Source organism: Falco punctatus (assembly GCF_963210335.1).
Source record: "Falco punctatus genome assembly, chromosome: 4".
NCBI lineage: Eukaryota > Metazoa > Chordata > Aves > Falconiformes > Falconidae > Falco > Falco punctatus.
In genome coordinates this window covers 13,442,254-13,463,350 of record NC_137583.1, presented here as the reverse complement: position 1 = coordinate 13,463,350, position 21,097 = coordinate 13,442,254, and the positions used below count along the sequence as shown (strand labels likewise).

At 45.7% G+C, this 21,097-nt stretch overlaps 1 protein-coding gene across 3 annotated transcripts in view; it reads left to right on the top strand.

Annotated features, from left to right (window-relative positions):
• The window catches only part of GRIP2 (glutamate receptor interacting protein 2), a 293,641-nt gene that overhangs the window by 156,355 nt on the left and 116,189 nt on the right, over positions 1 to 21,097 (top strand). The window contains exon 1 of one of the 3 annotated variants that reach the window (XM_080385610.1): positions 1 to 21,097. This exon is cut by the window's left edge and continues 14,105 nt beyond it. The exons of the other annotated variants lie outside the window; for them this stretch is intronic. Coding sequence (XP_080241736.1) covers positions 21,019 to 21,097 — 79 coding nt within the window. The 5' untranslated portion in view covers positions 1 to 21,018. 3 annotated transcript variants of the gene reach the window in all.

Sequence of the window (21,097 nt, the reverse complement as noted above, 5' to 3'; positions counted from 1 at the left end):
TAGGCCCTCCTGAACGTTGCTGGTCCCTTCAGGTGGGTGTGCTGGGTCTTGCCAACAGTCCAGCCTACACAAACCCTCCAGTGGTATGGCCGGGAAGGAACCTCCGCTGTCTCCTGCAGCATGAGCTCCTGGCGATGGTTTGTCTTGGGCTGATTTCTCATGGGGATCCAGTATGGCCCTGCCAAGGGTAAGGCATCCGTTTTGCCTTCCACTAAATTCCCTGGTAATTCTGCCCAAAATAAGCTTGCTGTTTTCTACTACTTGATAACCCTTCTTGAGAACTAGCTATATCCTAGGGTGCTGCCTGGGGCTGCCTGCTGTCCTCTGCTGTATGCAAGAGCTTATAAAAACAAAAGCTCTCCAGCAGTGTGAAGGTGCAGCCCTGAAGTGCCCCAAGGCTGCTCCATCCCCAGCAAAAATCTCCAGGATGATCCATCATCCCACTTCATCAAGTAGGAGGTGGCACTTGGGATATATCAGGCGTCTCATTTGGGGAGCTGATGTTCAACAGGTGCCTTGTGTGTCCTTGGTATGGTGGCTTTGCTCTCAGGTCTGCAGGACATTGCTGATGGTTTCTGCAGACACAGGTTCTTTTGCGGAAGTTTCTTTACCAGGACTTGTACAGCTGGGGCCGTTACCGGCACACAGCCCCACAGCGCGTGTGCTGGTGCTGGGTTTCTGGTGAGCTGGTTCCATAGAATTGAGGGCTTTTATCTCCGTGGTAAAGTCTGAATTAGCTTTCTGCTGAAGTGCAAGCAGGCACCAATGTGTACCAAGGAATAGTATTACTTTGTAAATTAATATGTTAATGTAGTAGCAGATTCCCAGCCCTTAACAGCAGGAGACTGGCGATAGGTTTATAAACATCAGTGAGGGATTTTATTCATCTAGGCAAGATAACAAGACAGAACAGCCCCGCACTGAAAGTATTGGAAAGGGTCTGTGCCCCTTCTAGCTTTGTCTTTGCCATCCTCCCCCCAGAAACCCATCCCTCTCACTCTCTCTGCCACTACATAAAGCACGATTCCATTTCACAGTAATCATAAATTAATTTTGAGCCAGCAGCCCCTTGCAGAGCCAGGCAGAGGTGCGGAGGGAGAAGCGGCACAGAGCCATGTGAGGAGCGCTGGAGGCTGCGGTCGGGAAGATGTTTGCTGTTTCACTCAAGTGTCGGCTCGGGGTGGTGAGACGGAGGAATAAAGGTACACAGAGAGTGGAGCGGCTGGCTCCTGCCTGCGAGGGACATGGAGGGGGGCTCACTCGAACCTTTACTTTTTCTCAGCTGAGCAGGAGGAGGAAGCTACATCATCCGTGATTGATTTTTGCCCTTGATATGCATTGGTGGGGGGAGTAGGATTATCTTGCTTTCTTGCATGGTGTATATTTTTCAGAGGTTGTTTGGTTTTGGTTTTTTTTCCTGTTGAGACTCTAGATTTTTATTCTCTCCATCTGCCATGGTTTTTATTGCAGTAAAGTAGATTCAGGTGTGCCTCAGTCTCACAAGGTTTCCCTCCTCCCATGCAGGAGCTGTTACTTTGCAGGGAGAGACACTTGGGGGTATGCTGGACCCCACCAGACTGTTTGGGAACCCTGAGGTCTGTCCCTCCCCGCACTCCTATGAGGGGATGGGTTGAAAGGATGAGAAACCTGGGAGGATAACAGGGAGAAAATAAACTTTGAAAAGATGTGAGGAGCGGCAATATTTTAAGTGTATTTCCAAGTAATTTAATCTGAGACAGGACAGAGTTTCTGTTCTCACAATCCTGCAGTGTTGCATGTGATGAGAAGTAAAGAAGTTTTTTGTGCCAGATTGTGATGCCGGGGTCCCTCGCCCCCCGTTTAGTTGTGTGAGTGTTAGATGGTCTCTAAACTTCTGTGGTGGAGGTTGCTGTGACTGCAGACTCCCAGCTTGCAAGGTGCTATGCAGCCAGTGTTCAGCCCCGTTGCTGTTGCCTTTGATTTCTGAAAGGTTTGCATTTTAATGGGGCCTGGAGCCGTCGCTAACTGCTGGGAGCTCTGCGCTCTGTGCAAGCCCTTACTGCCAGCGGCACTCCTGCAGCAGATCAAAGTCCTTTGGTGTAAAGGAAGATAACCTGCATTTTTATGGGAACCTCTAAAGAACAACAGCTTTTAGGGGGGTCGGTGTAGGGTATTATTGATTTCAGGCTTCACTGAATGCGTAAACTTGGTTACCCTCACTTGAGGAGAGAGAGAGACTTACTTGCCGGTGCAGGGTACTGTGTGTTGATACACGGGAGCTCTGTCAGGACACTGACAGGTTCAGAACTTTGGTAGCAAAAGGAAGGGCCTGAACAAAATGCATGTGTTTCTGACGTGGACTAGACCTTAAGTCTGGGGCACAATTCCTGTGCGTGACTTGCCTAGTGAGTAAAAATGTGTTTGCTCAGATCAGTGTTGCAATTCCATGGGACAAGCCTGAGTATAGAGCAGAGCCTGAGGACTGCTACTCTTGCTGTCGGTTATTGGGGTGCTAAGAGAGCAAGGGAACATGTGGGTTATGATTGCCTTACTGTGCTCCTTCCTGGAGTGTGTACAAACAGTGCTGGGCATGCAGAGGCATCAGTAAGATAGTCTCTTGTGCTCCTTGCTGCACATAAGGGCATGTTCACCCTGGGGTTACCATCCTGCTGTGGCAGCCTCAGAGCTGAGCTTATTTCAGATGGATGAATTTGTATTTGGCATCATTTGCCTTTGACAGTTTATGCTGGTGCTTCTTTCTTTCTTCTCCTCCCTGGTTTGGGGACTTCATGGGCTTTGCTCTGCACTGGAGGAGTTTCGTGTTCTCCATCAAACAGGGTAGCACAGGCAGGATTCCCGCCTTCCAGAGTGATGGCTGGAAGTGCTTGGATCAAATGCACTCCTGGGGCCCTTCTTAGTGGGGAGACGCCAGGAGAAGATTTGGTGCCCTGTTAGCTTTTCCAGTTCTTTTTCCCTGGCATGCTTTTTTGCTCAAGCATCCCAAAGGAATTGACAATAGTATTGTAACTTGAGGGGTTTTTTCTTCTGCAGTTTTCCAGGGAACTCAGGAAAGACTGTTCTGACAAAGGGAGAGCAAGTGCATTTGTGCCTGTAAAACACTGTGAAAATGCAGCCTGAAATTGCAATAATGGTTAAAGAAATTATATCCCTGTACTACCTGATCAAGTTTCAGTAGCCTTGGTTGACATATTTAGAATTGACTTAAATCACCTGCATTTTTTAGTGACAGATTTAAATGTGAGAATCACTAATCCAATGCTAAATTGCACAGCTTTGATCAAGGATTAAACTGAGCTGGAATTGGCTTTTGGGAGTAGAGCTTTGAAATGAACAGCCAGAGAGACACGTTGTTACTAGTCTTCGATATTTTGGGACAGCTGATGTTTAAAGTACATCCCCAAAAGATTGAGCAAAAATACATGATGGCTAGGCACTGTTGCTGCCAGAATGAGCCCATCGTGACTGGGCAGCAACCAAGGGCAGGAGCTGGTATGAATTATGCCAGCAAGTAATGAACTCTGCTGTATTTCCCATCTGTGAATGCTCAAAACCTAGCTATCTGTTGCACCCTAGGAGATGGTCAGGCCTGATAAAATAATTTGTTATTTGGCACTAAAAATCCCCACTACCTTTGTTTTGAAGAGAGAAAGGATGACATAATGAAGGAGTCTGCAAAGAGGTGTGTGAAAGAGGGTGGCAGATACCCCAGCCCAGGTATCTGTCTGCCCTCTGGTCCAGGCATTGATGTGACCCTGTGTCCCAAAAACATGAGCTCTGCCTGGCTCTGCAGCTCCATGCTTGCTAGGGGAGATACTCCTGCTAAAAGTTGATTGTCATTTAATTGTAAGGTAATTTGTTCAGATCTTAGCTATGGTGGCTGCCATTAGGTTTATGTAGTTTTAAGTTTAAACACTGTCACAGAAATGAGGATCGATCTCCCTGCACTAATTGCTACACTCTACTTCATCACGGACCCCTTCCCACAGGCTGGCACTTCTTAGGTAAGCTTTCCCCCAATTCTTTGCTTTCTGCTATATTTTCTTTTCCTTCTCTGAAACTCCAGCTGCTCCTCCTCAGCTAATCCTCTCACTTCAGAGAGAAATTCTTGCTTTTGGTCTTCTTAGATTCCCGCTTTCTTTCTCTCACTGAGCCCTTGAGCTTTTCCTGGCACAGGGAACACTCACAGTTAATCCAGCAGGCATTCATTTGGCTGGCCAGGGGCAGGCAGCGCTTCCCTGCCCTTGGCTCTGCAGCTGCCTTTGGCCAACATCAGCTCGTACAGCTGTAGGGCTCCTCGCTCCTCTTCAAGGTCCCTTGATCCTCTGCACAGGGGGCTATTGAAACCCCCAAGGAATGAGCAGTCACTTGTCCAATACAGTAATCAAAATTTCCTCAGTATTAGTGGGTTTTTCCACTGGAAAAGCTAAACTACACTCACAAATGCTGTGGATGTAATGTAGCAATGCCTGTTCGAAGGGTCATGGCTCCCTGTGCCTGTGTTACTACCACGCGTCCTGCTGCTGCGATTTCTAGATGGCCATGCCTGACGTTCAGCTGAGCTCAAATTGGACTATTTGGAGAGTGGTGGCTGGTGGTTGCCTTCCCTGCTAGACCCAATTACCGCAGCAAATCAACTGTATATTATAAATAAGTAAACAGAAGTGGTGGAGATCCTAAATCATTAACCAGATACATGTGTCTGCCTGAAAAGTAGCAAATGAGGCAATCTAAAGGCGCCCTCACTGTTTCTTCTGCTTTCCAAAGCCTGAAGCCCAAGGGAGAGAACGCTCTGCAAGAGCTCGTGAGACCAGGAGTTGCCAGAGCCACCAGCAATACACACAGAGGGGCCTGGACCCCCCTGCTGTGGTGGAAGAAAATACTTGGTTACTTGGTGTGAAATGCTGAAGCTTAGAATGTGTTTACTTTTGTCCACTCTTAATTTTTCCAAGTATGTGGTATGAACAGTGTTAGAGTACTAAAAGCCATTTTACTGTTACTTTGTCAAAAGTAATTTGGAACATGCCAGGCATCAAAATTTTTAAAAGAAAATATATGTACTGCTTTTCTTTTACCTCTGTGTTTTTCAGCCTTTTAAGCTTCACTGAGTCATGTTTACTACCTTTTTTCATTCTTTCTTTCTTTTTTTTTTTTTTTTGACTAGGTGCTTTCTTTTACTTTTTGATTTTCCTCTGTTGTGTTTGAATGGGAACTGAGAAAATAAGTAAGCAAAGAAAAAGCATCCTGAAAACCCCAGGAAGAAGCTAGAAGAATGCGTTCAGAAAAACTGTCAAATAGCATGAGACTTGCAATAAAATTTCCAGTTTTAGCACAGCAGCTTTTATGTTGAGATCTTGTGTGTGTAGGCATCCTGACTTGTCCTTTAGACATAAGTTAATGCGTCCTGTTTGGTGTAGGAAGATGTTCAGTTTTATTTCCATGTTTTTGTTGTGAACAGTGTTGTGGAAGTAAATCCCAGGAATCAGGAACAAGCTCTTGTGCCATGTCACCTTGTTTGCTGTACCGCAGTATCGCACTATAAAGCATCCTGGCCACATTTCATAGCAGGGAGTGTTTCTGTGACAGTTCACCAAAAGATTTGCTAGCTGCACAAAACCAGGGATGTTTTGGATCTCTTGTTGACAAGGAGGGGCGAAAAAGGGTAAGCAGGTAAATTGTTTCCATCCTGTGGTGTGGTGCCAAATCCAGGGTGCCACACAGTGAAGTGTTAAGAGTGCAAAGTCCTACAGAGCATCTATTCCTGGAGGTGGCAGCAGTTGTTATTACTGCGTTTATCCTCTAGGCCTGGGGTAGCCAGTAAAACAAAGCAGTTTTTATTTAGCACATGGGCAACCAGCACACAAAGCCAGGCTTCTCCCCAGAAAGCAGCTGTGGTGGGGAGGTTGAGCCCATGGTCTCAGAAACCCAAGGCTGAGCGTGCCGCTATAGCCCTTGCTTGGCCACCTTTTCTTTAGGATGATAGTTGCCTCCTAGGATTTATCCTCACCTGCGTGTTTCGTAGCGGAGGACATCTCTGAGGCTGCTGCGGTGAATATTTATGGGGTTGTTCCTTCTGCACCAATGAAAGCTGGGCAGCGGTGAACACAGGAAAGCTCCCTAAGCCCAAACCACCGAGCTGGCAATGGCTGTGATTCCTCTTCTGTCGGCGTGGCTACGGTCCAGCCCTTTCAATATCTTATAATTCATGATTGGGCATGTTCTATTTATGTCTCCTAATGAAGCCCATTTTTCAGCCTGATGCTGTAGCATCCCCAGTGACTGTCACCTGCTCTGAGCGCTGCACAGCTCCTTCAACCTCAGCTCATCCCTCATCTTCCTCCCAGGCTCCAGCAGCACAGAGGATATTGGTCTCTTAGGGTGGAGATACGTGTGTGTGTATATATATCTCCCAAATATATATATATATTTATACATATAAAGTGCCTATCGCCACATTGAATGAAAAAGGGCCCTTGCAGCCCAGAGGTAAGTGATAAATCCTTGCAGGGAAGCTGGTGATCAAGACAGCGTCTCCAAGGTGGCATTAACCCTTCCTGCTGAAAAGGTACAGTGTGTGCTGGTATCCCAAGGGCAAATCCTGCCCAGATCCCGTGTGTGTGCTCTGTTGCAATAGGAGCGAAAGCCCACCTTGACTTGCCGTGAATACATTAAAGAAGCGCAGTCACATTGGCCCATGCAACAGGCATGCCATCCCTTTGCTGTGGTGTGCAGTGAGTCCCAGGCTGTTTCTGGAGTGGCTTGGAAAATTTGGGCTTTGTCCCTAGATGTAAACTACTGCAAAAAAGGGGTAAATTCCTTGTGCTGCTTGTGTATGCCCATGCATCCTTTCTGTTTTGTACATAAAACAGTGTGGGGTTTTTTGTGTATCTGTGTTATTAAAGCTAGAAATTGGGGTTGGGGACTATTGATCCTTCCATTTATCTTATTGCAATTAACACTTTGTGTGTGTTGGGGGTTTTAATGGGCATTTATTTCCTCTGTAATGATTTTCCTCGCTGTCCCAGTTGAGAATCTCACGAAAAGCCCAGGATGGCGAGAGCAAGCACTGGGGCACCTCAGGGCTAATGCAGTCTGGCGGTGCTTGAGAGGGCCCACGGACAGGAACAGTGAGGGGACACTGCTGATCAGCGTGGGAGTGGCGCTGGCAGAACCATAGCAAACCGAAAAATTAGATTTTTAGACTGACCTGATTTCTCTTTGTGTAGTGGGGATAGCGTTTGCCAAGAGATGGCTGATATTTAGGTGGCTAAAGGTGTAGATAGGTGCTGACTGGAAAAAAACAAAAGAACGAAAGAAAGAAAGAAACAAATGAAAAACCTTAAAAAAAATACCCAAGCTTCCTAAATATTTTCATTGTCTGATCCCTTTTCATTTCACAGCCTCTTGGGAAGACAGATGGACTTGCAGCCCAAAGAGGCAGGAGGTGTTGTTTCTGGCAAGGCTGTGTGAAGCTGGCAGAGGGGTTTCTGTGCCTCAGATAAGGACACTTCCCACCGTGTCTTGATGACCAGCAATTTCAAGAATTGGGAGGGAGATTTCTAGAGGTATTCTGAAGCTAGGAATTAACACCACCCTAATTCCAGTAGACACTAGGAGCCTAGACCAACTCAGAAAGCTGTTCCTTGATTCCCAAGACACTTAAAAACACCCCACCCACCAATCCCAGTTTCTTTAAACATCTCACTGAATGGGAAAACCCAGGTGTTCAGGTGTCATCGTCCCCCCCTCCCCAATTTAGTTGAACTGCTTGTCTCAAACTTTTTCTTTTTCAGTCTATATTGTCACCAGAAATGGCTTTCAAAATCAGAAGAAAGGCAGTTTCTGCTTTCCTCAGGGAATACATAAATAATGGATTATTATTATTTCTTTAAAATAAAACTAGTTATTGGGTTTTTGATACGTTCCCTAGTGCCTGTGAGCTTGGGACGTGATCGGCACATGCTTTTTCTGGGGTGAGTAAATGGCACAAGACCGCAGCTCTTGTTGGTGAGGGGTGGCATATGGTTCCCAAATAATGTGGAGAGCCCCTTCCAAAGATAACCTGGCCCTTTACTGCAGCGTGAGGAGACTGCCAGATCTGTTACCTGGCTGTAATTAGGAAGCAGAGAGCCTGCTCAGGAGTTGAGAGAAGCCTGTTAACGAGGATGGGGTAAATGAAGAGCAATGAGCTAATGGCAGAGTGGAGCGGTAAGAAATGCTGGTTGAAGGATGATTGCTGCTACGGGTGATGCACTGTTTCACGGGGTGGCACCAAGGGGACAGACGTACCTCCCAATTCCCACTTCATCATCAGCTTTTGCTATCTAATTAAGATGCACGTGATGTTCTCAGGGTTTTACCTCCTGGGGTTGTTGGGTAATGGCAAACAACATTTCCATCTCTTGTGGTAGCAAGGAAGAAACATGAAAACATAGTTTTTATAGCCCCAGAAGATAAATGGTTGCCTGTCTTAGGCAGGCAGGCTGTGATTTAATGCTAAGCTAAAGGTGGGAGGGAGAACAGGGAGACCTGACTACTCCTGAGCACCGATTTTGACTTTATACCTGACTTTGTCTCAGCCCCTTCCCCCGTCAGGTCTCTCATAACTCACCTCCAGGCATATCCTCCCTCTGTCCTTGGGCAATGGGTTTTTTATTGATCCTGTATTGTGCACGATCGCCAGCCTTGCAAATTAAAGGCAGAACTTGACAGGAAGACAAGGAGGGCTGATGCTGTTGGGACCGTTTGCCATGGCTCCAGTTGATGGGCTCCCTGTGAAGGGCTGCAGGGCGGCTGCAGCAGTGGGCAGCCTGGACGATGGAATCGAGACCTTCAAAAGAAGTCTTGAGGAGTAATTTTAATAGTACTGGCTGTACCCTGCTCATAAATTTGTTTTTATGCTTTTCTTTTGCTGACTTAGAAATATGAATGGGGCATGGCGTGTGGGAAGTCGTTTGCCACTGTATTGCTGAGAGGTCTTGAAAGGTGTTGTAGATCCTGTTATCGATCAAGGCTTAAGTGGTTGGGTTTGTCCATCGGGTGCAGGGCCTTGAACACCACCCTCTGCTCTGTGTGTCCCCTGGCACAAGGGCATGTTGCGGTGATGTGTGGGCAGCCCCTCAGGCTGGGAAGTGCTGCTGGTTTGTATCTCTGGCTTGCAAGCTCAGCCAGGTGGTTTTGGAGAATGAAGAAAAGCTTCCTTGACTCAGATGACATTTAATTTGCTTTATCATATAGAGAAAAATCAGGCCTTGAATTTGGAAAGCTATAGAAGGTCCACGAGGTCACTGCTGGCCAATGTGTGCAGTGTGTGAGAGAAAGAAACGTAAATTCAGATGATAGTATAGTTTGACAATTGCTGTTTAACTATTTTTTAAAATAAAACCTAGTTTGCCAAAGTTTGTAAGATGCAGTGAGCTTAGGGTCAATATAAACAATATTATTTAATATTATTTCAGAATTATCATCTTTCTGCTTATAAGGTGTGTTTGAAGTTTCTCTGTTTGTATTGTATACATGTCACCAGAGAGGGTTTGGATGTTAAAACTGTGGATCTAAAGGAAGTTGTTTTCCCTATTTAGTAATTGAGATACTTTCCTCCTGACTCCACTCCTTACATACTGCTATGTGAGATTTTTGCCTACTTCTTCTAAGTCACAAATAGTACACAAAGCAGTGTGAAAGCCAGCATTTAAAATGGGTGGGGAAATACCTTGATCTCCTATTCTCCTGTGCCAGTAGAGCCTTTTATCTGTGGCATCTCTTCCCTTGTGTACAGGCATCTAACTGTGCGTACTCACGGGGATGTGCCAAATCACACTACTTCATTTATTTTGGAACTGACAGGGGATCTGTAGTAGGTCTGTCTGGAGGCCAATCTGCTCCTGTGCCCCAGGGCCATGTCAAGGAAATTTGGGGGTTTTTTAGCTCTATTAAACTTCTCAGTTGTTTTGTTCTCTCAGTGTGGCAGGAAGTACTTTTGTTTTAATTGTGAAAATCCACCCAAATTTGATAGAATTGAAAGTCTAAAATCACCCCGTGGGCACCCTCAGTAAATTTTGTATAATGCAGTTTTCCCTTTTTGTGAAAGTTTTAAAATTTAGGGCTCCCACCAGGCTTCTCTGTGCCCCCAGTGTGACATCTGAAGCAACTAGACGAAATTATAACCCCCTATCAGTAAAAATGATTTTTTTCCTTAACTACTTTCTGTTGTATTCAACTACAGAATTATATTTATTTTTATCTTAAATCCCCAAATCAGATGCTAGAAAGGCAACTCAAGTTACCTACAGACTGATGTTACTAGTAGAGGATGTTCTATATCCCTGCTGGCAGATCTTGGCTTTCTGTCCTGTCTCAGTGTAAATACCTGGTAAGAAACTAGGCTTTCACTTCATACTTTGATGGAATAACTTTGAATGGTAATGGATAAAATGAAATAGCTTTATTAACTAACAAAATATCTTAATAATGCATTGCGGAAGAGTGAGAGGACAAAAATCATGTGAAGTGAGGTTTCGGTGTTCTGGCTCAGGTAGAGTCCTAGAGATGATAACAAGGCTACATATTAGCGAAGTATAAAGCTCTGTATTTTAATTTATATTTTTGTAATCTGGCCAAAAAAAGATGGGTTTATGAGTTACAAACAGAAAGCTAAACAACACTGGCTCTTGCTGTTGGCTAAAATTCGGTTCATTTTTCAACCGGTTCCAGCAAATGTGGTGGTCACCAGCTGCTCTCTTAATGCAACAGTTAGCTAATAACAAGAAGTGCTGCTCCAGCTTTCTGCTCCGTCCCTGGTACCTTAAGCTCGTTTAGCTTGGGTAAAAGGGAGCGATCTGTCTCCTTGCAGAGTGTGTTGGGATGGGATCTGGAGAGGATCCCTCCATTCACTTTGCTCTCTGTTCTAGGAGCTAGTTGCATCCCACCGTACTCAGGGGAAGGAAAATAGCACCATTGGGTTAAGTCCTCGGTGGTGGTTGTGAAATATTTCCATTGTTTTCTTTCAATAGGGCTTTATAAAAACATTTCTCTAAGTGTTCCGTGTTGTGCATTTGAGGCTCTGGGTCCAACACTGGAGTCAGGGTTGTGTCCTTGCCCAGGCTGGCAGCCTAGTGCTGAACTTTTCTCTTCATGGTTTCGCTTGGATCCTGAGGGTTATTGTAATCTAGTTTTTTATGAGCTATTTCCTTTTCTCTCCTTGCTCTTTTTGCTTTATGGAGTATAGCCAGATTAATCACAGAAAGCTGTGGAAATCAATGGCAGTGTGTAATTCAGGGCGTAATAACTGATAGTGGGAGGGCGCAGGGGAAGGGTTGTGCTCCTTACAAAATCGCCACATGATTTATCAATCCCCAAGACATCTGTCTGCATTTCCTTCTTTACAATCTATTTCAGGAAACACAAAACCAAAGGGAAAACTAACTGCCTTTTCAAATAAATGGTCTGTCTTCACAACAAATACTCCCCTTCTCTCATCGGAGTGCATTGGACTGTGAAGGAAGAGTCATGAGATAATGTTTTCTTCTCACACACACTCTTTTTTTCCACTGAGAAAACATGCTTGAGCAGAAAATGAGTGCTTTGGACATTTGTCCAGAGTCTTGCAGCAGTTTGCTTCATACTATTGCTATTGCTGTGACTGTGCTGCCTTGGATAGATCATCATCCATTGCACTGGGGCCAAACACCAAATAAAAGAATAAAGCGATTGAACCCCAAAACTTACTGAAATGTCTGTGTGTGAGTATACTTTTCACCAAGATACCCCAGCCTAAACATGAAGTTACCAGAGACTCAGCTTTTTCTGGGAGAAGATGTAGCTTTTTTTACTCTGCTGACCAGCATGTAACCAAGAGGATATAGCATCCTTTTTCAGTCAAAAGATTTGCACATAGTTCTTACGGTCCATCTGTCTGTGTCCCCCTCACCTGGCTGGCTTATATCTTGTTTTGCTTGAGATATGTTTGCATATCTTTCAAAGTTTTGGGAAGTTAGGATTGTAACTGATATGTCTGGCAGTGAGGAAGGCAGCGTCTTTCTCCCCATCTAATTTCTTCCCAGGTCTATTGCAACCCATGTGAGTGGTCCAAGACATGGAGGTAATTGAGATATTTTTTTTTTTTAGTTAAAAGGGAAAGTCAGAATGCAGAGGTCTGCAGGATCTGTAGTGTTTTGATATACATGCCATTAGAAACTCCTTCCCGAGACCAGAATGAGCTTTCTAACCTCAGTCAGACTAAAGGGAAAGAGACAGTTCCCTGAGAAACAGGCAATGCCTGGGTGGTCAGGACATTCGCATGAGCAAAGAGATCGCAGCTCAGATCCCTCATGTGCCTGATTTTGATCTGGAGCTGGAATTGGCATCTCAGATGATTTTAGGTTATCAGCTATGATACATACAGCCTCTGTATCATCACAGGGGAAAAAAAAATAAATCAGTTTTTGCAAGTCAAAAAAATCTTTCCCCCCTCAGATCTGCTGCCGGTGCAAGAAGAAATGCACGTAGAGATATAACTCCAATAGCACAGGTGTCTCTTCCTGAAGTAATTCTTCCTCTGCCTGTAAGTGAGGGCTCCAAGTCTGAGCATCAGTTTATCCAGTATCTGTTCAGTGATCCCAGCTGGAAAATAAAATAGTAGCCAGTTAGTTTACTTACCAGCCACTGTCCTCGTGTGTTAGCAACACCTGTGGTCTTATATCGCAGAGATACCGGCAAGGTCTTTTCTTTGACAAAATCAATGCAGGCTGGCAAAACAGGAAGAAATAACTCCTTTTTGTTTCTATGATATGTAGTTGAACATTCATAAAAAGGAGACGTCTTCAGAAAGCAAGGGATTTAAACAGTAATGATTCACTGTCTGTGTTTCTCCCGTAAGGAAAGCATTGCTTCCCTGAGCAGTTCATTTCTTATGCATTTTCTTTCTTTGAATCTGTTCTCGTGTTTTCTGATGAATTCCCTTCCTGCCCTGGAAAGAGCTATTGCTTACAGTTTTGTCTTCAAGCAATGATCATAATAACAGCTATTAAAATGACTCAAGAAATTCAGGTACTAGGGCACCTGCTTTTATACATTCCTTTCTGGGAAGAAAACCCGAAGAAATATAGAGGGGATAAAACAGACTGATTTGAACAACAAAAAGCAATTCAAACATCCCTCACAGGATAAATTAAGGTGATTGCAGTGTTTCGGATATATTTTTCTTGGATAACAGTCAAGAGCTGAGCTTTTGTTGATATAGTTCAGGCTTTGTATGTGTGTCTGACTAAGGTGGTATCACTTGGTGCGGTGGAGGAGGCTGGATTTGGGTTGCAAGCAGCACAGCAGACGTGCTGATGGTTAAAGCCTCAGTAGCAAGGTCCACCCTGATTTTGGGAACCTCTGGGGGTAAAGTAAGCCATGCACAGCCCCTGACCCTGCAGGATATCCATATTACTGCTGCTAAAGGCAGAGGGATGAGCTGCAGTCTTGGGCTCCGGCTCCCAGTACTGTGTAGGGACATACCCCATGAGAGAACAAGAGCTTGGTTCCTTTCCCATTTCTGGGCATCAGATGAAATTCAACCCAAGGACTGGATGTTATCAGCCTTAAAGCTTTTGGGGGTGCATGTGAAGAGACCCGGAGGTATTAACAGTGGAAAGAAAGCCCATTGCCGTGTTTGTTTTACCGTCATGTCACACAGTCCTGCTTTTGGAAGGGGGTGTGTGTCAAGATGCTGGTTTTTGGTGTGTGGCTCACTTGTCTGTGGAGGCAGGATCCAGGCCCCAGGTGCCCTGGCGTGGAGCACTTGGAGCCAAGAAGATTGATTGAGACAAATGAAACCCGTGAGGTAGGCGGAGACACAAAGTCATCAGGTGGCTGGTGTAAACATGTGCCGTGGTACTGAATTCAAGGACACTGTGTCAGTGTTGGCCTGGGATTTGCTCCAAGACCCATTTTCCGTAGGGGCTTATTTTCAAACTCTGTATTGGACACCCCTGATTTGGCTTGGGCCTTTTGAAGCTTTAAAGTGTCGAGCTGGGTCTAAGTAAGGTTGTCCATCCAATGCTGCCTTTTCCCCAAAAAGAGCTGTGAAATTCTATCAAAGCTAAAGATCTCCAGAGGTGGCCTTGGGTCATAGGAGGAAGTTTATTCACACATGTCCTACTCCTGTATGGGTCAGAACCTGGATCCTCTGTGGTTGCTCCTTGGGGACCCATTTCGGGTCCGTGCTGAGTGTCTCCCCACCACCACTGCCGGAAGCGTGACTTTGAGCTGTGGTGCCAGGAGGGAGCCCAGAATGACCAGTCTGACCAGGGGGTTGATGTGATGGCACCAGTGGGATGATCTCCATCGCTGGCTTTAGCCATGTTCTTGGGAGATGTTGCAGTTACTAGCACCAGGTTGCCAGAACCCTGCCACACCCAGAGTATTTGCCAGCCCCTCCCTTTATCTGCCACTTCTACTGTAGCTTGGAGTAACAGATACTTCCATTTTGCAATAGCTGTACCACTTTTTTCGCCCTGCACGTAAGCATCAAATGCTGTTTGCTGAATATTTCACTTGTTCTTATTTGGACTGAAGGTTTCTGTTACCACTGGCCCTTAGGGGACCAATTTAGCTGCACTGAACCAGTTTTGGTGTACAGTTCCTTCTTTTCAAAGAGCTGCTTTTCCACATCAGATCAACCCTTCATATGCTGGCATCTTCCACACTTCCAGCTCAATGAATGTTTAAAAAAGATATTTCTCCCTCCTGTCTATCCTCACACATACATATGCCTCTGCTGTATAAATGCTGAGGGGACATGAAAGTCATGCTGAGAAGCGGGGGAGATTTTGATGTAAATGGTGTACCACCAGGGACACAACCTCGTTCTGGCTGAGTGAGGTTTTATGCACAGAAATGTAAAATATTCAGCCCATGTATCATTAAAGTGTTGTAGCAAAGCCTCTGCTAGTCAGCAAGTGCATGAGTAAATTCTGAATTGCTGACCATGTCTCAGCTCTCTGCCTCAGCCTATGCTGTGGTATCGTCTTTTGCAATTGCAAACATGTCCTGCAGTATTCTGTTGTTTGTAGGGTTCTTGTCCCGAGTAAATCTTGCTGTCTTGTGGCTTTCATACCTGGATAGAGAAGCCTGCAAAAACCACTTTGTTCTCTTCCAGTCTTAGTAAGAGGTACAGACGGAGGAGGTAATTTCACAGTCCGTTGTGTTTGTCTGATAAAATACACGGGATTAAAGATAATATGGGTGTTTTGGTGCCTGTAGTATTACAAAATAATTCTTGGAGATTGGAAACGCATTAAGTGTGAGTATTGTTTTAGATTATGACTTTCCTTAGTTTAACAAAAGTTTGCATTGATGTCATGGTGGAGGAGAGAGGGCTCTGTGTTTTCTTACAGGGAATACTCAGAAGCATCATTTTGACTTCAGCACATGAGTCTTTTCATGAGGCTGGTGCCCTGCAATCACACAGATGTTTTAGAAAAGCCCATCTCGCTGTCTTATTTGAATTATCTTCTCACACTCAGCTGCGTAGGGATCAGCCTATTTGGACTTTACAGGATAAAGATACTGGAGCCAAAACAAACTCCTGGAGAGGATCTGCAAAGGTGGTGTGTGCGTGTATCCTGAACTGTGTACAAATACCCCTAAATCCTATATATTTCTTCTGGGCCATTAAACAGGATGCTTATTCCCCTTCAGATTGTAGCATCTGAGTGATGGATTGCAGAACTCTGCCGATTGCCTGACTATCACTTTAACTTCTCAAAGCCCTTTTGGAAGACGTGGTGCTTTATAAGCAGAAAATATATTTATTTAGAGTTTTTCTTGCTGTAGCTTCTGGCGCAATGGAGTCCAAATGGTCTTTTTCACCCTAGCTGGCACAACTTTTTCTCATTGTAGGATGGAAAAAAACTAATAAAGATAGGTCAAGGGACTGCGATGTAGATGTTAGTAATTAAGATCTCCGTCGCAAGCTGGTGTAACACAGCATCTATGCTGGGTTGGCTGGGTCTGGTGTGTGGTGTGCTGGGGAGGTATGCATTTTGATACTGGTACCATGTAGTTGTGTCTTAGTACTAGTAGTGTATCATAGCCCTGTAGTCTGTGCAGGAATATACTGCATGCAGGGTAATACAAAATTTCAGTGATTGAAATCTCTTGTCCGCAGCATGGCTGACTCAGTAGAACATCCAGGCGAGGCATTACGTGTGTTCATGTATTTCCCTTCCCGTCTTGTGCACAGGCTGTTCTCCTCACCGGTTCCTGTTTACTGGACACCGCTGCTCAATTCTGCATAGTCAGACTGTGCTATGTAGGGATGGCACTGAAGCAGCATTATTTGTTTGCTTTTTCCATTCCATATGCATGTCCCCCCCTTCCCTTAAAACCACAAAGAGAGTGTGTGACATCACACAGAAGATCCCTGCCTGCACACTTGGGCTTGCAGTGACACCAAAAGCCCAGGACACCTTGCTCTTACAGTTCTTCCCAGTGCAAAACATGGCTCTGAACTGGTTCCATGCTTGGTGGCAAAGGAGGTGTCAAGCTGATCCCCACTACAAGTCCAAGTAATCAAGGGCTGGGATCTGTTTATTTTATTTGTGGCGTATTCTCTCGACTCTGGTAGTAAAGTTATTAAAATGAGGCTTGTCAGCACATTGAAGGGGGGGAGGGAGGGGGCAGGGGCTTTGCATCTTTCATGCGGTTTGATCCTGCTCAGCTTGTTAACACTTAGTTGCTTCTGTGATTAATTATTTAGTCTTCTCCCTCGGCACTGGGGTATAATAGCGCAACCCCCAATTCTGCTGAGATTCACAGTTCTTTGCTTTTTCCTGCAAGCCCTTCCCGCCACCTCGAAGTACAGAGCAAGGAGGTCGGTGCTGCGGTGCTTAAAGAGCCCGTCAGCCGCCCGGGCTGCTGCTCGCCCTGCGGTCCTGCAGGTCCTTGCTGGCCAAGGACTGGGGCTCTGCCTGCAGGGAGCTGTCAGTCCCAGCTCATCCATGTGCCAAAGTCAGTGGGGAGAGCTGTCCCTGAGTGCCCTGTCCCTCCAAATACAGCCTTTCACTGCAATGTGTACTGGTGTGAAGGGGAGACATCAGAGGGGGCCAGCGCTGTCTCCAGGTGCAGCGAAACACAAGAATTGCACGTTGGAGGCAAACGTCAGTAGAGAGATTTATCTGACATACCAGATTTGGTAGCCCCTTTCCCTTTTAGATACATTTTGAGCAGCTTTCAATTCAAGTTTTTGTAATTGTCAGGGAGTATCTTCTCCAGCCATTTGGTTTTGGGGGTGTTGCACCTTGCCTTGATTTGCTCTCCGAGGCTGTGTCTGAAAAGACATTTGCCAGTTCTCTGCACCCAGTGCTCAGGCATCTGCCTGCACGTAGCAGTGCCTTGTGCCTGTGGTGGGGCAGGCATGGGGTGCCCCCCAAGCACGCTGCTGTGGTTAGGTGCGTGTGTGTGTATGGGTGTAGGGTGAACTTGTGCCCAGTGGGTGCTGTAGTTGCTATTAGTGGGGTTGTGGTTCAGAATGGGTGAGCTGAATGCTTGCAACACCCAAACCACCACCTGCCCTCTGGGGCATCAGGGCCCATGGACCATATGCAGCTAGTGGCCCAGGGAGGGTTGGCAAGTCCCCCTGGCTCTGGAAGGCACCTTCCTCCCTCCCTGAGCATCCTCTGCTGTGCTTCCTGCTTGAAGCCTCACTGCTAGGTAAGGCGAGGCCTGAGGTCTGAATAATTAGGAAGGAATTAGCTGTGTTTCTTTATGACATGGTCTCCCCAGTTCCTCTGATGTTTGCATCCTTCTCCTTTCATCTTGCGCCTCTGTGGCAGGTGCCCTGCACAGCCGTGGGACGTGTGGGAGGCTGTGCTGAGGGGCAAGCAGGCACATCCCAGTGTAGCAGGGCTGGGAGCTGGTGCTCGTGGCCCAGCCCTGCAGATGTGACTTGGAAGGTGTGAGTATGTCCTTCGCGCCGCTGCAAACTCCCTGCCTGCTGCTGGATGAGCCACCCTTCCTTCAAGTCTGTAAAATAGTGCCAACTCCCCTCGCCACCAAAGGTGTTGGAAAAGCTGATTATTTTATGTTTAGGAAGCTGATGAAGCATTAGCCTGGGTTACTTTGTTTTATTAGAGTCCATAAATTAAGTGGAAACTCACAACGATGTGGAAAGGAGCCAGGGAGAGCAATTATTTGTCAGGAAGACATCATGATTAACGATTTTGCTACATGTTCATTGAAAGCGTTGGAAGTTTTTAGCAAAGTAATGCCCGAAGGCAGCTGGTACTGAGTGTATAGAGCAGACTGCAACAGGCTGCATCACTCACTCACTGCTTAGGAAGCTCAGTAGTAACCAAAAGGTGTTAATCAAATAGCATCCTTAAGACTTTGAGCCAGATGATGGAGCTACAAAGCCGCACTCCTCTGAATGTCCCCATGTCTGTTTTTAAAGCTCAAGCCCCTGCCTGCAGACCAGTTTACTGTCTCCAGATGTTGTCTGTGCTGCAGTTTCCCCATAGGTTATAATTTTTGAATGGCTCATCCCTGTCAGATCCGTTGGGGATGTTTTGCTTGACCTTCCAGGGCTGTGCTTTGGTGTAAATCTATGCAAAATCTTCTTTGGGGCTCCCTGTGCAGATATGGAGTGCAGAGGCATGTGGGTTTGTGTCCTCTGCCCACGTGCCCTCGCTGTAAAGCTTTCAATGTGAAGATCCAAGACCTCAGACACCTCCCAGATAGATGGCAGTGGGTCCCTGTGAGCCCTGACTGTCCATCACAGCGTGATGGAGGCTGTCACTGTCGTGGTGCAGAGCGCCACTGAGGTTCTCCCCATCCCTGGGGTCAGATCCAGCTTGTGGGAATGACGTCTTGTTTCCAGTCAGAGAATCATAGTGTGTGCCTCCACCTTCAGTGTCCATTAATAGCACATAAATAACCCGCTTGGGTCAGAGATGCTGAGGGTAATGCGTAAGCTGGAAGGAATCCAGAGCAGAGCTGGACTCACTGCCCTGGCAATTAGATCAGAGGAAAACTAAAATTCAAGGCTAAAATGCCTTTTTTTTTTTTCCCTTCTTTTCCCCAAACTCAACCAGCTCTTGGAATTATATTGGGCTGTGCTGTAAGTGTAGGTAGCCCAGGTGTAGGTTTTTTTTCCACAACAAAACAGCATTTTAAGACCCCAATATCATAACCATTGAGCCATACTAGTCATATTTTTTATTAATAGTTACTGTTTCAGGGGCTGGGTCATGATGTATAAGCTTCACTTTATACCATTGTTTAGTCTACTTAAGTAGCAGTCTACTATCTATCGTGGAACTACTCATGTTACAGGAAAACTAACATACATGATAACTTGTGGGATTCAGGCTGCCTATGCGAATATGCTTACCTTCTCATTTTTCAAAAAATTAGCAAAAAAGATGATATTTCTGTAATTAAAGACTATATGAAGTAAGGAAGTTTAAAATACACATTATATGCAACATCTTGGTAAAGTCCCACTTCCAAAATCATTAAATCTCTCAAATTATCTAAATAAATACTTTATTGTATTTTAGTATGCTTTATTATATTCTGCAGTGCCCTGAGCACCTGGACTTCATAAATAAAAGAATTATTATGTAGAATCTTAGAAATATAAAAATTAATGCTTTAGTGCTTGGAGAATTATAAAAATTTCAGCAGGTTTTCTAAGGCTAGTGATAAGGGTTCATAAACACACTAATTTTTCTACTCTTAAACATTTCAGGTCAGTGGAGAGGAGATATTAACAGAACGTGTGCTCTTTTAATAAGAGACTGGAGTGTTTGGAGGGCAGCATACTCGACTGTTCCACTGCAGCTCACTCTAATAACATCTCCAGACACCGCAATAGCAATAAAGCATGACAAGATTGTGTAATAACTTAATAATTTTTTCTGGTAACATGAAGAGAGCATGTTATAGCAACGATCTAACCCTGCCCCCTTTCAGTGCCTTGGGGAATTTGGGGCAATTGTTGCATCTGTTGTTTCAGTCTCTGAGCTCACTTTAACTCCTTTTTGGGATGGTACGTGTAGTACATTTTGCTTCTCGGAACGAACTGGGAGCAGGCTGTGCATGTGTGTCTGTCCCACCTGCCTGCCAGGAGACGCTTGGGGAACGGGACGAAGCCAGTTTGATGCAAAGGCACATTAACCATGCTCACCCCAGCTTCCCACCTGATTTGATCTTGAGTCCTCATTTGCGTTATTTACGTGGGTTTTCCCCTGGCTTTGCAGCCTGGGAGATGGGGCAGGAAGAAGGCTCTGCGCCTTTACGCTTGGTTTATGGAGCCCGTTGCAGGGTGAGCATCGGTGCTCTCTCCAGCCTGGGGTCAGGTCTCTTGGGCAGGGTTGGTGGGAGCAACCCTCCTGCTGGTGTGGCTCTGCTTTGTGTACAGGAGGACCCACACATTGCCACAACATGTTCCCGGGCAGGGGAACAGCTCCAAAGTCCTCAGTGGCTAAAGATTCATCATGGAATAACGCTGCAGGCAGTCTGTGGATGGACGGCCCATTGCCGATTAAGCACACATCGGGGAAGCTGTGGGTTCTTTTCCCCCTTGTGTAAATTTCCACATCTAACGACCGCTTGGGTAGCAGGCACATAAAATTGGGTTGGATGGAGAGGTTTCTAAAAGGATGTTACTTGACCTTTGCTACTCACTCTTTCGGCAGCTTCTCAGTAGCCAGGAGGCGTCCTAGAAGAAGATAATTAGGCTTGTGCTATTTCAACCTCCTCTGATCCCTAAGAAAGAGTTAATTACAGTCTTTTCCCTCTTGCTCAAAGGTGGCTGGGTATTATTATCAGAGCTGTAATTATTCATGCTAATTGCTTATTTGGAGAGGGAGAGAGAATGAGAGAGAGAAACCCCGGACTCCACATCAGTGATCAGCAGAGCAGACCAGGTGCGCTTCGTTAAGGCTGGAGTGAGGGTGGTGCTAGGGGTGGAAGGAGGTTCGGATGCCGGAGTAGTTGTGAGCGAGCAGTGGAGCAGACCTGGTCCTGCTAATGCTGCCACCTCCTCTGGGACTGAGAAAAAAGAGCATGCACTTCTTGCAGACCTTCCTCCGGTGGAGGGCACTCCGAG